This window comes from Falco biarmicus, chromosome 8 (assembly GCF_023638135.1).
Source record: "Falco biarmicus isolate bFalBia1 chromosome 8, bFalBia1.pri, whole genome shotgun sequence".
Classification (NCBI taxonomy): Eukaryota; Metazoa; Chordata; class Aves; order Falconiformes; family Falconidae; genus Falco; species Falco biarmicus.
In genome coordinates, this window is record NC_079295.1 from 57257055 (window position 1) to 57272964 (window position 15910).

Below are 15910 nucleotides of genomic sequence, written 5' to 3' on the forward strand. Positions count from 1 at the left end.
GCATTTGCACTGTTTTCCTGTTGATGCATATTACTTATTACATGAACTGATATAGAGAAAAGAAACTCATTAAACAGTGCGCTTTTAAATTTATTTGAATGTAGAAAAATAGGCAGCATTTCCATTCTTTTCTTCAGAACATGATCCAATTAAAAATTGGGGGTGGGGGTGGGGGGGTGCTGGAAGCAGCATTTTAAAGCATTGTTTCTCACTTTGAGATAGAAAGCCAGTTTCCCTGACTAAAACTGGCTGGATAATTCCAGGCTGGAGAGTCCCAGGCTGCCAGTCTGTGAAAATGTCTCCATCTACTGTGTTTCGATCAAAGTCCAGCTAAACATTCTGAAAAAGGAGTTTGAAGACCATCTTGTGAAGTGTTGCCATGGCAGTTTTGATTTCCAGCCAAATAAAAATAAGACTACTTTTTGGCTGTTCAAACACTGCTTTCATATCTCCCTGTTGTTTGGTTTTTAGCTTGCATCCATGAAAATATACATGTATGACCTTTAAGAAAAAAAGTTGCAGTGATTTCATTGACCATGTTTTATTGGCTTACCAAACAGCAGCTGCCCTGGACCCCAGCTTGAACACAATTCTGATTTGCCATTTCCTTCACGTGTTTAGGGGGCTATTTAGTAGTGTCAAGAGGGAAGCATGACTACAGTTCTGCCCCCTCATTGTTCACATCTGATGGAAAGCCATGGTACTAGTCAATATATATGAGAATAGCCAGACCAAAGAGAAACAAGGTCTTCAGTGAGCAATAAAGGAGATCTGTTTTCTTGCAGTTTTGTGTCTCGTGGTTGGATTCTCCTGTGTGTAAGAACAAACTCCCTCAGAAGCAGGAACACTGGTAATAGTGCTCTCCAAGGGGATTCCTAGCTATCCACTTGAACTCCTACTACAGCCTTTCTACTCCTACTACAGGCTTGCAGGGGCATTCATATGGTATCTCTCTCCATACAGCTGTGCATTTTCACAAAACATAACTTCATGTCCTTAAGCCTGCCACCCCTGTATTCGATTTGTTTGAAATTGGCCCAACAGTAATTGCAAAGGGACTGAGACACACAAATACAGAGACAGCAAGATCTCATAAGCTTTGTATCCTTAGGAAACAGGCAAACAAGACCTTTCTGGCTTGGGATTTGGCACAAAGCTGAGTTACTTGGACTACAGTCAAACTGACAACGTAACAAATGGAACACTTAGGGGCTGCAACCGTTATGACCTCACTAGTCTGGCATGTGCTTCTGGTTCAGCCCTGTTCTGCTACCAGTTTTCTAACTCTGGCCACCGTCACAGGAATTTTGGAACTTGAAACCCAGACTGCTAACCAAGACAAACCTGTCAAGGGCTGACTGTTAACAAAAAGCAGACAGTGGCTTGCCCTTTTCTCCTCCTCCTGTGTAGTTTAAATGCTAAAGTGACATGGATTGTTGTCAGTGGACAAAAGAACTTACTGGAACAGCTGCACAATAGCAAATACCAGCAACAATCCAGGCTCTAGATTCTTAGAATATACTGGAGCTAAAGCAAAAGACTGAGGAATCTGGAGATGAGTTTCTGTGAGAAGAATACAGATAACACGTGATTCACGCGAGAGAAGAGGGTTCTACTCTGAGGACCAGTTCTCAAATACAAACTCCTAAATTTCCCTTGGAAAATACCACAGCCACTTGAAGGAGGCATCTAAGGGCATGAGAGACAGCTGTGACATCAGGATAATTCAGAGGGGTTTTCCCCATATTTTACACTTCTAACAGTGGGACCATTTACAAAACTATGGCTCCAAAGCCTCCTCAAGAAGTGTCAGATAATGATGCCACATCATCAGCCTGAAGGAAAGCTCAGAACATCTAATATCAACCATTAGATGGCAATCCCCAAACCCCACATTTTCATCTTAATTTGGAGCCCTACACACACTTCCAATTGCTAATGTGGGAGAAAATAAGAAACCAAAAAAACCCCCAAGTAGCTCTGTAAAAGTGGAACTAATGAAGACTGCTTCCCTGGGGACATTTGTCTCACAGCTGATTGGTTTGAAAATTAAATGGTAATATTTTGGCAGCAGGAATTCACCCCTTTCTAGACATCAGTGAATCCACAACAAAGAGCAATATTGTGAATGCCCTAGGCACAGGAAAAGCCAAAATTTACTGCTTACTGGACAATGAAGAACCCTGAAAAGGGAACCTTGACCTCACCTGCTTTCCATTAAAGGTTGAGCTCAGCTTGCACTACGTTTTCAGGAGCAGTAACAATAAGGTCTCTCCTGTCATTTATTTTCAGGAAACTTGTATGAATTTTGCATACATTTGTAATTCATTTTGAGAACTAACCACCTCTGCCTCATGTAAGTGAAATGGTTCAACTCTTTCAAAAGATTGTGAGGAGACAGAATGAAATCCACAGTATGCCCACAGTATGGAATCAACCTTCATTTCTTCAGGCTAGAAAATAAAGCAGCATTAGGGCTGAATGCAGAACAGTGTTCACATTCAATACAGCCTCCCTGCGGGGACTTCCTGAAAAAAAATGCTAGTGTTATCTTGGCCGAAGAAGCTGTCTGAGTGGCAGAGTAGTGCTCCCAGCTTCTGAGGTAAGTCATCACCTTTGCCTGACACTCCCAGTCTTCCACAAGCATAACATGGGCAGCTGTAGCCTTGGCTCTAAAGCTTAAAATAGGATCATTTTTACTTCTTAAAAAACTTTGAAGAAGTTTGCTACCTACATTCCTTTATAGTGAATCAGACAGGTCCAGGACATACAATTGCTGTTAGTAAATGGGTGTAACACCTCAGTGTAGCGGGAAAGAGAGCAGTGTTAGGATGAATAAAGTTGGAACAGCATACATCACTGCAAGAGTTTCCTTTTCACTCTCTCCACAATTTCCAAAGGGGATGTTCACTGCCAGTATTCCCTGTTACTGCATGCACCCCAAGATTCCCTCCTTCTGATATGTGTGTGATAATGGGCTCAGGTGCTGAGTGGTGGAAACTTTACAGGCAGTTTTACAACCATGGAAGTGACAGGAAGATTCTGCCATTTTTACCAGAGGCAGAACCATTCTGTGGCAGAACAGGAAAAGAGATTCTGAAAGAGCCCACCTAGCAACCTTCTGTCTGTAACATGGTACATTTGTGTGTATGGGATGTGTTACAGAAAGACAGATCTGGATTTGGAGAGGCTGCAATTGTTCAGAAAAGCCTGGGATGTTAACCAGCCTACAGAGAACATTATTTCCATGTTACTTCTGCCCTATTGACTAATTCTTAGAACAAACAGACTTTACGAAATTCAGACTTCAGCTGCGTAAGTGGGTAAAAAGTGGAGCTTTATGAAATCATGAAAACAAATACAGCTTTAAATGAAAAGCTTGTCTCAGTCTGTGCCACTGCCTCCCTCTCCTGCACAATGTGATTGTACTTGACATTCCTCTTTCAACCTCTACATTTTAATTGTAAATTAATCACTGACTTGGACATCTCTCTACTGTGCATTAATATGGTTGATATTAACAACAATATTGCTCTCCAGGCATTTGGAATGTGCAAGACTTTTTGTGCACCAAATGGCTCATATTAACTTCTGGAATAGCCAGGTGCAAACTCTATTGCAGTGTTTCAAATTAGTTCAATTTCTCTAACTGCTTCTCCAGTAATTGATGGCTCAAATTATAATAAAGTACAGTTCCTCTACATGATATATGTTACAACTACTACCTGTTATGCTGAATATTGCATTGCTTTGAAACTGCATTACCATCTACCTACACCGATCAGATCTTTCCTTTAAAGGAACTACTTATGAACCAGAAAGTGTCTTCAAATCATTCAGAAATTATACATATGCTCACGCACTTTATCAGTTGCTGACAGAATGGGGATGGCAAAATTACTGTCAGTCATGTTGCATTCAATGTCACATAAAGACCTGCTTTTTACTATACCTTAAAATTGACAATAAATGCCAGTCGTCTCTCCTTGCCCCATTACTGCATCCAGACACAGCTAGTAATGCTTAAAAGATATGCACCTTCATCTTAACTGCTTTTAAATTCCAGTTTCATTCTTTCTTTCTTCTGCATACAGTTATTCTCCTATGCCTGCATCTAAAATACTCTCTACTATTCTCTTTTTCTGAAGTGCATGATTACAGTGGGTTGTATTTTTTTTCACATGGAAACAACATGTAAAAAACAAACAAATCAACCAAATCCTGATAGCTTACTGACCCTTAACTGTTTCAGTTCAAATGTCATGCCTGTTGGGAAAACAGGGAGGAATGGGTGGATTTGACTTTGGGGATATGGGCACCTTGAGGTGTGGCTAGAGTCTGGACCCTGTAAACTGCCTCTTGCAGCCCATCATGAATTGGCAGATCTGTTTGGGCACTCTGAACTCTGGGAGCTGCTTGCAGCTGCTCAAGGAAACCAGCACTAACAAGAGCACCAATTTCCTGCACCACAGCCAAATCTGCAGTTCATCAGAAATATATTTAGAACTTTGATTTTGATCCAATATGGACTGAAGCCAAATTTAAAAATAACAACATTTCTAGCAAATCAGGTAAGTTGTGTTTCTGCAAGCTCCAATTATAATACTTTATATTATTTCTTCTTTAAACAGAGATTATAAATGTCCTCTTCTACTCCTGAAACCAATGTCCTCAGTTTATTCACAGAAAAAAACTGAAGGGCAGACATCAAAGAGCAAGAGTCCTCACCCAGCTTGCTTTGCCAGGTGTTACAATATGAAATTAAGGATATCCATCCTCCCAGTCTGCAATGCAAAGGGCACACCCACATTTGTAGGGGTCACAAAACTGATGCTGAGTTCAGTTAAACAACCATAGTCACCATAGATGTTGTGCTGCAGATTAAAATGTCATCTCAGCATTCAGTAGCATTCAAAAAGGCAAACTGTGTTGAGAACTCTTGAGAGTAGCATTCAAAAAGGCAAACTCTTGTTGAGAACTGTGTTGGGAACTGAGAAAAAAAAACCCATAAAACATCACTAGGCTGTTCAGTGTCTTCACTACTGCATGCAGTGCCGGTTCTTCCCGGTCAGTTTCAAAAGCTACAGTAGAATTGGGATGGCACAACTTCTGAACAAGGAGAAACTGAGTATACTGCAAGTCTACAGTGTAGTAAGAAATCTACAGATTTCTGAATTCGCAGCTGACAAGGAATTGTTAATATACAACCTTTGAACTAGTAATGCTATTAAGCAAAGAATGTGAAACATACAAATTCAAATGGTTGTTATATCGCCGCATTCATTGTGTTGTGTAAGTTAATCTAAAAGGATTCAAAAAGCAATCAGTTAAACTCATAGAACAGAAGTCCATCCAGTGGTCCTAAAAAGAAAGCTTTAGCACCAATACTCCAGAACCAAGTCCCTAAGTTACAGAAAGCTGAAAATGGGGAAGATGTACCCAGGGACTGGTCCATCCACATTCACCAGTTCTTACATTCTTAACATGAACATTTAATACTTACCACTCTTGGGTGAGATGATGCTGGATTTGATGATGTGTCCAGGATGTTCTTATATTCAAATAGATTTCATTGAGATATTCAGGAGACAGAAGCCATGGAAATACCTATGTAAAAAGGTATAATGGGATGTCAGAAAACAGGCGGGTGATCAGCTGTTTAGCTTTCCTGAATAGTTCAGAGAACCACCAGCTTTTAAAAGAGGTGACTGTTATTTGAGCAGCAAGTGCAGTTGCAACTTGTCTTTCTCATGACATTTTTTGCTTGCTTAGGCTAAACAATTAAAAGGCAAAAAGTTCAAAGATATATGTTGCCTTTGGGTAAAAGTTTGCAGAGGTGTAGCATCTTCAGGCAAACATGTTCATTTATGACAGAAGCACACAAACAACAAATATATATCAAGAACATATTATGGACTAACTAATACCCAGGCACTCTGTTCATGTCCTTCAGCATGCAAAGAAATAGCCAACAGACTTTCACTTCTCTTGAGAAGAAAATCCCTCCATTATGACTGAACATTCCAAACTCACATTAAAAGCAAGTTGATAGAGGACAGAAGTAAATGTACATAATGAAACTGTCTGACAATCCTGATTATAAAATCACTTCACTGACTTCAGTTTTCATTATACCCAGGGAGCTGTGATTTCTGTTCAATACCCTGCATAGGCAATATTTGAAGATGGTCTTGAAATGCTTGTTGACAAGTATGTTAAACCATTAATGTTCTCCTGAGGCAGCTTTAATGTACGTAGCTGTTCCTTGGCATTTTGTCAATTGACTTGGTCTTTCCCAAGAAGCGAAGGCATGGTTCCCACACGTGCTGTGTCCTGATAAGGCTGTGCTACCTTAGTGCACATGCTGCACCCTTTCATGGGCTTTCATGCGTGGCATTTCTTGCAGAAATCCATCTCGACCTGCAGAAGGAATCCAGAAAGTCCACTGCAAATTCACTGTACTCTGTACACCATGATCAGCAAACAGGCAGTCATAAAGACAGAACGCTGCTCTTAAATGAGTTCTTTGCAATAAAGCAGGACATAAAACCATATTCTAGTCAGATATGAGTTTTACACCTGTGTTTTGCGCCTTAGCCAGCTATTTGCATAGACCTTTCTCCCTCCTGTGCCTCACCGCGCTGCTGGTCAAGCAATTCACCACAGGCTAGGTGCCACAGTGGCGTCAGGGTGGCTCAGAGCCAAGCTGTAACCTGCACCCCAAGCTGAGAAGGGCACAAAGCCTCGGTTCCACAGCTTGTGTGACAGTTTCCAGGGAGTCCCCTCGAAGCAGCCTGGCGAGGTGAGACCCACCCGCCCGCCTCCCGCTTCCGCTCAGGGACAGACGCAGCACTACAGCTCCCAGCAAGCATTGCGCGCGGAGGCGGCACCCTTCACTGGAGACTAAAATTCCCAGCAGGCCCCGCGCCCAGCTCCCAGCAGGCTTTGCGCCTCCCCGCCCCGCCGGCGGGAAGACTACACCTCCCAGCAGGCCGCGCGGCCACGAGACCCTCCATTTCCGGGAGCGGTGCCGCGTCCCTCGCTTGGCAGAGGCGGCGGCGAGCCGGAGCGGGCCTGGCGCGGCGGCGGCTGCCCGGAGCGCGGCGAGCGGGGCCTCCTGGGCCGGCGGCGGAGGGCAGCGAGGCCGGGGGGGTCTCCAGACGGTCGGCGCCATGTTGAACATGTGGAAAGTGCGGGAGCTGGTGGACAAGGCGTGAGTACGACAGGGCGCGGGCAGGCGGGCGGGGCGGGGGGCCGGGGGCTGCTTGGTCGTGGCCCCTCGGCCGGGCCCGTGCTCCCCCCACCCCCCTCACAACATGGCCGCTGCCCCTCCCCCTGCTGAGGTGGCTGTCTCACACCCATTCCGTGCCCAGCTGACCCCTTTCCCCGCTCCTCTCCCCGCCTCTGTCCCTGCTTCCCGGGTGACTGCCCGGTCTGGCCCCTGCTCGTCCTCCCGGGCGGCTTTGGTCCCTTCAGCAGGCGGGGGCCGCTTTCCAGGTAGCCTGTGGCCTTTCCATTATGGCTGGCTGCTCTCCCGCCCCTCTTGGGCTTATCTGGGCCCTCCCAGCTCTTGGCGAGCTGCACCACTTATGTGGGTACCCTGTTCTCTGCCAGGGTCCCAGGGTGTGTGTGCCCGTTTTGGTACATGAGCCCTTAAAATCTGTCTGTGCTGGATTGGCTCCTGCCATTGGCCCCTAGGCCCCTTAGGAAGAAACAGAGAAGTCACTCGGAGAGAAGAGCCACCTGTACAGCAGTGAATTTTCAGAGTGCTTCTAAAGTCACCACATACTCCCTAAGTGTTTTTCCCTCCTCCCTAAGGACAGGTTCCTGCTGTAACTGCCATTGATTCACCACCCCTGGGCCTTGCAGAGGGAGCATGACAGAGGACTGAAAGGCGCTGTCCCACCCCTTAAACATTTAAATAACTCAGTTACTTGCAACTTTGCTTCCTTGACTAGAACCACCTCCCACTGCAAACTTGGCTGCAATCTTGGTTATCATGATCACTGTGATGTAGCCTGAGTATGTGATGTTATGTTTCTCAGCCACTCCTTTATTATTTGGTATGGTGGAGAACTTAACAAAGATTATGTTTTGCTCCCTTAAATAAAAAAAATCTAGGGGGCAAACTTCGAGCACTTTTCCATGAATTGTGGACCACTTAGAGGAATAACTGGCTGAAGGTCTGTGCATTAGTATGTGCCAAATAAATTACATGAACTAAGAAGTCAAAGGGTGAGCCTTTCAAAATTTAGGTTCCATTTTCAACATTTTTTTTATTTTTGGCCCTCTAAATAGTTCTTAAACTGGCCTGCTTTATATATAGACTTAAAGACAGCAAACTGAAGGGGAATGACAGCTTATTCATGATAATCAAGTATTTTGCTTATGGCGCTGTATACCAGCTTGAGACTTTTTCTAGGCCAAGAATCAGATGACATTTAAAAACTGCTGTGAATAAGACACTTCCTGAGAAGGTTGTTTACTTTTTACAGCTTCTTGCATGCAGAGTCAATCCTTGCTAAAGTGGTCTTAATAATGGGCAAATGGGGTGTATAGTAGGACAACCCAAATAGGCCTGTCTTGAGTTCCAGGACCTAAAAGGACACTTTGAGGGAAATCGAGTTGTTGTAAGTTTAGCTTGTGTATGTTTGTTTGTATAGGATTAATGATCACTATTGCATTATAATATTGTAACTCTTTTTAAAATGTTTACTTGTAATGGTATTTCGTAAGTTACTAAGCCAAACAGTACATCAAAATCTTGTTTGGACAAGGCATTCAATTTCCAGAGCAGGTGCAAGAAGTGGAGGTGTTTTGTTTAAACTTCAATTTCTGAGAATAACAATATCAAAATAAAACAGATTGTTTATGTAAACAAAAAACCCAAACAAACAAAAAAAGGGGAGGGGGCCGGGCAGGGGGAAAGTGGAGCTTGCAGAGTAAATAGTATTTAGAGACCTCAAAATCAATAGTCCTATTGTGTGTGGTGCAGATTTGTCATAATGTCTTCTGTCTTAAGGCCATGACTTACACAATTCTCTGAAGAAGAGACTGACTGATATTATCTACCTCATAAATATCTGCTGATGCTGTCAGGAACATACTGAACTTCAACAAGAAAGTCCCTTTCCTTAAAAAAGGAATATGGTTATATGGGGATTTTTAAAATGTGCAGATTGCTTGCAATTTTGCTAGTTCAAACTTTAATTGCTTTGTAGTGGTGGTTAGCACTGCAGCTTGGTTCCATATTCAGCTGATACTTATCATCTTAGAATTTCAACTTATCTGGGGTTTTTGAACCTCATCTGGGCTTCAGGTGGCTGAGAGCTTGGTTAGGTTAGAGGTATTTCATGGTGGAGGACTTCTGTTAAACAATTTTCAGTTTTTTTGGTGTATTGAAGATCAACAAGCGATGATACATAGTTAAGCTATTATTGTTTTTTCAGTGTCTGTGGACTACTTTAACAGCAAAAATACTAAGTAAAAATGATAACCTATTAAAATTCTTCAAAGTTTTAGAACTAAAAGTACGTTAACTGCAAAATGCACAGGAAAAAATCAAGTTTATATTTATTACAGAAGTACTTGGTATTTGTGTTTTCCTCGGTTTCATAGCAATTGAGCAATCAAGTTCATTAGGTCAGTTCTGCTCTGTAGTTCTCTTCATGCTAATTGACCTCTATTATTTGTATTGTAGCGTTTTCTTGTCACTAAAAAGTATGGCTCTACATACTTTCGTGCGTAAGACAGGTATTTTTAATACTGAATGGTGGTCCTATTTTCTATGGAATCTAGGAAGAGTATGTGATAGAGTAATAGATTTAGACTGTTCTAAGATGTGGCAAGATACTTTGTGTGTTGTTCTCCTCTTTAACCTGATTGTTCTTAGTTCTAATATAACTACCTGCCCTTAAAATTTGAGTGCCTCAATTAGTTGAACAGTAATACCTTGTTTCTAACTGGACGTTGTGAAGAAGTTTGGAGCTTAAACCGAATAATAAAGCCTGTCTATGCCTAGTAAAATTTGCTTGTCCTAAGCTTTATTCTTGCAGTTTCTAAATGAATGTTGATCTTCTTCCACCGCTCAGTTTCTTCCCAGGTGCTACAACATGTGTGAGTTCTTCAAATGTGTGGAATTATATTGAATTTCTGTTTCTCATTAACTTGTACTTTAGAAAGTGTAGGTCTGCATTTTCTTATTTCTTCTGGAATAATTCTATTTCACATTATTATGTGAATAAATTAACTTCACAAGGCAGCATTTCACTTTTTTTTTTAGATGTTCACTTGTTATGGGTTCCTTTTACCCAGTAGGTCAAAACTGAATTGGAAAGTAAACAAAAGAATTAGAAAATAAACGCAGCCCTCTGTGCACAACTTGTTTGCTCGGTAACAGTAAACTCAGTTGAAAGCCAGAGGTTTCTGACGGCTCAAGATCAGGGTGGTGCTTGATGCAAAGCTAGTGAGTCAGGTGGCAGTTCTGAGTCACTCCTGAAGTAATGCAGTAGACTTTTTTTTTTTTGTTAGATTCTCTTTTGTCATAGACTTAGGTTAGATCTGCGGCATTACTATATGCAAGAGGTAGCCAGTTTTTCTCACCTAATGAGCTGCATACCAGCATCTTAACGTGACGGTCTGCAGAGGCATACATCATGTGCTTCAGTAGCTGGTGGGAGTGTGAGCTCTAGGAACATTTGGCAGGTGGAAAGTGTGCTTGTCACCAGCTTTCCTACTGTACTACGAGTTCTGCAGCATTGTCTCTGGATGACCTGGTGACAGTAGTCCCAGCTGTTCTGCAGCTTCCCATAGCAGCGGATTCAGGTTACCTCGTGCCTGTTCGGAAACACCCTTGTAGTTGTGATGAAACTCGAGGGCAAGCATTGCATTTGAACTGCTTGTGAGCTGTATGAGACAAAGGATCTGTAGGCTGGCCAGTACTGTGTAGAAGCAGCCTTACAAGAAATGATGTGGTTTTATTGGTATAGGTGCATCTGTACTTTGATAATCAAACCATCAAAGGCTCCAACCAAGTATTTCCTTACTGCTTGATAACAGAACTGGCAAAAGCTAGTGTAGTCCCTAAGATATGGTTCTGGAGTCCTGGCAACGGAGATCTAGAGAATTATGCAACTCTAACTTCCTTTATTAATCTTCATAGACAAATATATGTTGTGTTTTGTGTTCCCTGTGAAATTTCTAGGGGAGTTCTACTAAGAAAACCCCATAGCTTTTTCAAAAGAAGGAATATTAAGAAACCCTGTTAAAAGATTTTTTAGTTTGGCAGAAGGAGGAAGGTGTTAACCTGGTCTTGTGGCCAAGTTCAAAAGCCAGGCCATATCTCTCTCTCTAGTTTTGTTGAATTCTTTTTTCTTGAAGCAGAATCTGCTGATTATTTTCCTGACATGTTGCTCTATGTCGTTAACCTAGCACAAGGTTTAGCACAGCATTGCTAAATATATAGTTAGCAAGGCTAGTTGGACTTCTCATAGCAGTAATTCCTCTCTTAATATGTCATTGTAACTTAATGTTTTTGCTAACTGGTTTGTCACAGACATGTAGGACATGCAGTAAGCAGGATGGAAGACTTTTGGGCCCATTGAGATGAGATCACTGCATGTTTCACAATGTGATGAGACTTTATGGCCACTTTCTTTAGAATTTCATTACCATTCTTAGTTTTTGTGATCTTCTACATGCATCAGGAGAGCTCCTTTTAAGTACCTTCCACATGTCAAAGAGTAAGAAACAGTCTAATTAAGAATTTGGTGGTGTCAGATCTGTGTGTAGTAAGGACAATATATTCCAGATGTTCATCTGAATTACTGAAGTTGGGTGAGAATTGTCACTGAATTTTTGAGCTTCTTGGATGTATACTTAAAAAGGAGAGGGCCTGTGACTTTCTTGCCAGGATTAGGAACATGAGAGCACAACCCTCCTGTTTTTTCCATGCTGCTTTCAGTTCAGTTGTTTGTCCACCTAGTTGAGTCGTAACTTCTTTGCTAGTACTGCGCTTAGCCACACCTTTCTAGTGACCAAGCAGGAATGTATTTGCACTCCCTCATGTTGCAGAGTGGAAGTGTTACAGAGCTATGTTTTCATACGTTTTGCAAGCTTGATGAATTGCCCAAGTGTGTAATATTTTAAGCTGTTTTTAAACGGAGAGCAAATTATCTTGTTTAGAACCGATTGTAATGCTCATATGGATACTAAATGTTGGAAGCATTTGTAATACTTGAGAATTTATTTGTAGAGTTAAGCAGTAGAGTCCTCTCTTATTTGTTCTGATGTTACATCTCTGCAAGGAGGAAGGATTTTTAATGTTAGTGGAAAATGAGGGATTAAAGGAGCTGCTGTTATCTGCTCCAGTGTGACTAGATAGGGGAGAAGTTCTCTTAGTTAATAAACCATGTTTTCTTGAGTACTTCTAATTGTAAAAGCTGTAAGAAGAAGGGTAAATTATTGGTAAAATAGACTGAATTACAGCTTTGATTGTCATTGCAATTCCTAGCTGTTAGTAGCCTGAAGCATGGCATGTAAATTAGACCTTCAGCTGATGAGTAGAGGTTTCTGGACTACCCTCACCTCATGGATGAGGAAAACTAAAAAGATAATTGTGTTGAGTAAACCCAAATCACAGTGAGTTTATAACAGTTAAAACTCTGGATTTGCTTACTTTCAGTCTCATGATGTTGTGTGCTAGCTCACGCTATGTCTGCATTATGCTTATTAATACAGTAAATGCATACCAGTAATTTACCCTACAATTATGTGGCTTACAGTTCACTTTCAGTTGCTTATTGCCTGTAGTATGCCCATGTTTGACTAACACATAAGCAGGATCCTGTGTATGCTTAGCTGGGAGTTTAAATCCTCTTGCCTAACTAATTTCTTTCTTTTTTCGTGTGCCTGTAATCGTTCTTGTTTACAGGCGATTTTCTTATGGTTCATGGATTTGTCCACCCAGACTATTGAGCTCTTCTGTAATGAAGTGCTGTTTGCTGGTTTAATAATAGCAGGTATTATGGTAAATGATCCATCATATGATATATCCAATGAAAGGGTAAATAACTGTCTAACAAAAGTCCATTGCTATCTGACCTTCCCATAAACTCCCTTGCTCCAGTTCCAGGATCATTTAGTTTTCTTTATATTTAAGATTTATTTTAGTTTGCATAAGCAAGATCTTCAGAGCAGTGAATACTTCCATCATTTTATGTAAGGGACAGTTAACCCTCACTGCATGAGTTATCCTCCTATTGCTGCTTAAGAGATGTCCTGCTGATAACTGCTTTAAGAACAGCATTTTGTATCATTATTACAAGCAAGGTGATGATTATTATCTCCAGCCCTGTAAGGACTTGTCCTCTGCCTGGTTACCAGAGAGAGAGAAGAAATAGTCTTTGCAAAGGAAGACTGTATTTGAAAATATTTGGCTCAGCAGCAGTGTGTGGTGGTGTCTGCCAAGCACTTGTCACAGCACTTATTTCTTAGGGCCTTCTTCCTTTCTTTAAAAAAGCCTCCAAAAAGTTGCTGTTCTTAATAAGGATTAGAAATAGCAATAGTCTTTGGGCCATATAATCTAGTATTCATGATAAGCATCTTTGAAAGCATTATGCTCTCTTTTCTCCTGTTTGAATATTCAGCTGGTGGAGTAATCCAAAGAAGGCAAATGTTACAAGCTGAAGTATATACTAATAGTTAGAATAAGGTAGTTGTGACCAAACATGCAAGTTCGATCAACACACTCCTTGAAGTGTTGTTTCGTTACTGCTCTTCCAAATGTCTTACTGCCTTTTTACACCCTATGGAAGCTAAGGATAGTTTGTGTTACATAGTATAAGACCAGCTAAGGTGTTGACCTTATGTATTTTCAGGGAATCTAAATGATGTGTGTATGTGTGACAACAGCTATGTCCTTGAAGTATTTTAAAACATAGCTTCGCCTCACCTTGCCAGAAATAAGACTAGGCTTCTGCTTGTAAGTAGAAAGGGAAGTAAATGAAGCTGGTCAAAGATAAGAGCCTTACCTACATCACTGTGTGCCACTGTGGTCAAAAAGATCAAGGTGCTTAATTCAGTTCATGCTAATTCCTCTTGGTCATGTTGCCAGCTAGTGTATTATAAAATAGTAGCTGATTTGCATGATTATTTCATATACAAGGTATAATTACTTCCAAAGCATTGTGCAAATGTGGAATACACTATTGCTTTCTCTCCTCAGGCTTGCCTATTTCAAGATGCAAATCTGCATTGCAGTGGCTCTAAAATGCAATCTTGAAATTGCAATCTGATTCTTGCATCTCATATTTGCCTCTCTTAATTTCAGGTTTTAAATTAATTTCTGGATTTATGTGAAAATGATAAGCTTTTGTAAAAAGAGATGAGATGGTAGAGAATGAGTAAAGCATTGTCTTGTAGGATGGTAGGTTTAGAACCCAATATATGATGATCTTAAGAGTTACATGCTTCAGCTTGGAACTTCTGGAATTTTTCTCATTGGTTTGTTCTGAAGTTTGGAATATAGCTTGTCCACAAGTCATAATATAAGAAATCCCATCTGAAGCTGGGAAACTCATCTCCAACATGCAAAACGTGACCTGTTGCTTCAAGTATGTTTCAAATACTTTGCTGGCATGTGCTTGGTGTGAAACTTCAACTTCCAAATTATCACTGCGTATTCCAAATTAATCCTGAAACAGTATTTAAAAAAGGAGGGCAGGAGATTGAGACTCCTTGGTTTTGGAAAAGGTGGGAGAGCTGTTCCCTTTAAGTGCTTTATTACTAAAACAAGTTGTACAGTATCTGTTTAAATGCTTATCTCAATTTTTTTTTTATTCATAAGGCAAAACTAAGGGCAAGAAAATGAAGAACTAAATTAGTAGCCAACGTACCCAGTGAATAAAGTACTCAGTTTTGTGGTTGATTTTTTTCCCAGCTCCTTATAGTGTGCTGGATCTTACTGAAATTGGTCAAGTATGGGCCCAGTTATAGACAAAGATTGACAGCTGCTGTTGTCTTTCATTTTACATGTTCAATTAGGAATAAACGGCTGCAGTATAGCTAAAACTTTCTTTTCAGGGTGCTTGGTAGTCTCTTTAGAAAAGAACAGTTGTATAGGAGAGCATAGCTCTTTCATGACAAAACGATCCCTCTGTTCTGCCTTTCTGAAAAATAAGGTCTGATTCTAACTGGAGTGCACTTTTTTTTTTTTAAGGTACAAGTGTCTTTTAAGATAAGGTCATGGAAATTGTTACAAGTTGGTAGTTTGCTTCTTTCCAGAAAGCTGTGTAGACTGTGGTTCTCGGAGTATTTTTTCAATAACCATGTTAGAAAAAGTGTTCATTATTTATTGTATTGTGTGCTGTGTAGGTATGGTGGTTTGGGTTGCTGTGTAGTGAACTGGATAGAGGAACAGATCTAGTTGGAAGCATTCTCTCTTCCATTGTTTCTTCCTCCCAAGAGGACTTCGTAGGTTATTTGTTTTGAAGTTAGATTAGTTCCCTAGATTGGTTTGCCATACAAATGCACAAGTGTTTGTGTTTTACATCTGCAGAAGCAGTGTTGAGATGGGAAGGAAAGGGAGAGAAGGGACCGTTAAAGCTGGTGTAAGTGGAGGACAGAGCGACACGTGGCAGTCTTGCCTTGAAGTTGCCCTGAAGTCTCAAATGCCATCAGCACTATCACAAATATGAAAACATAGCCTAAGCCATGAAATCTTAGGTTGTAGTTTCACAGTCACTGTAAGCGTGGGCTGATGGTAAAAGAGGTTTCGCAGCCTTCCATCTGCCGCAGACTGCATGCTCTTCTCTCTCACTTTGGCTGGCACTAGCATACTTTCTACTTGATGAGAGAATGTCTTTCTGACTAACCAGTTGTTTTTGCCAGTTTAATTCTCTACTGGATCAGT

General features: G+C 41.1%; 1 protein-coding gene across 2 annotated transcripts in view; it reads left to right on the top strand.

Moving 5' to 3' along the window:
* The first annotated feature begins 7006 nt into the window (after positions 1–7006).
* The window catches only part of CLINT1 (clathrin interactor 1), a 52657-nt gene continuing 43753 nt past the window's right edge, over positions 7007–15910 (top strand). The window contains exon 1 of one of the 2 annotated variants that reach the window (XM_056348046.1): positions 7007–7213. In XM_056348046.1, the coding sequence (XP_056204021.1) occupies positions 7173–7213 (41 nt within the window). In that variant the 5' untranslated portion in view covers positions 7007–7172. The remainder of the gene's footprint in view (positions 7214–15910) is intronic. The other variant, XM_056348047.1, reaches the window with a different exon arrangement.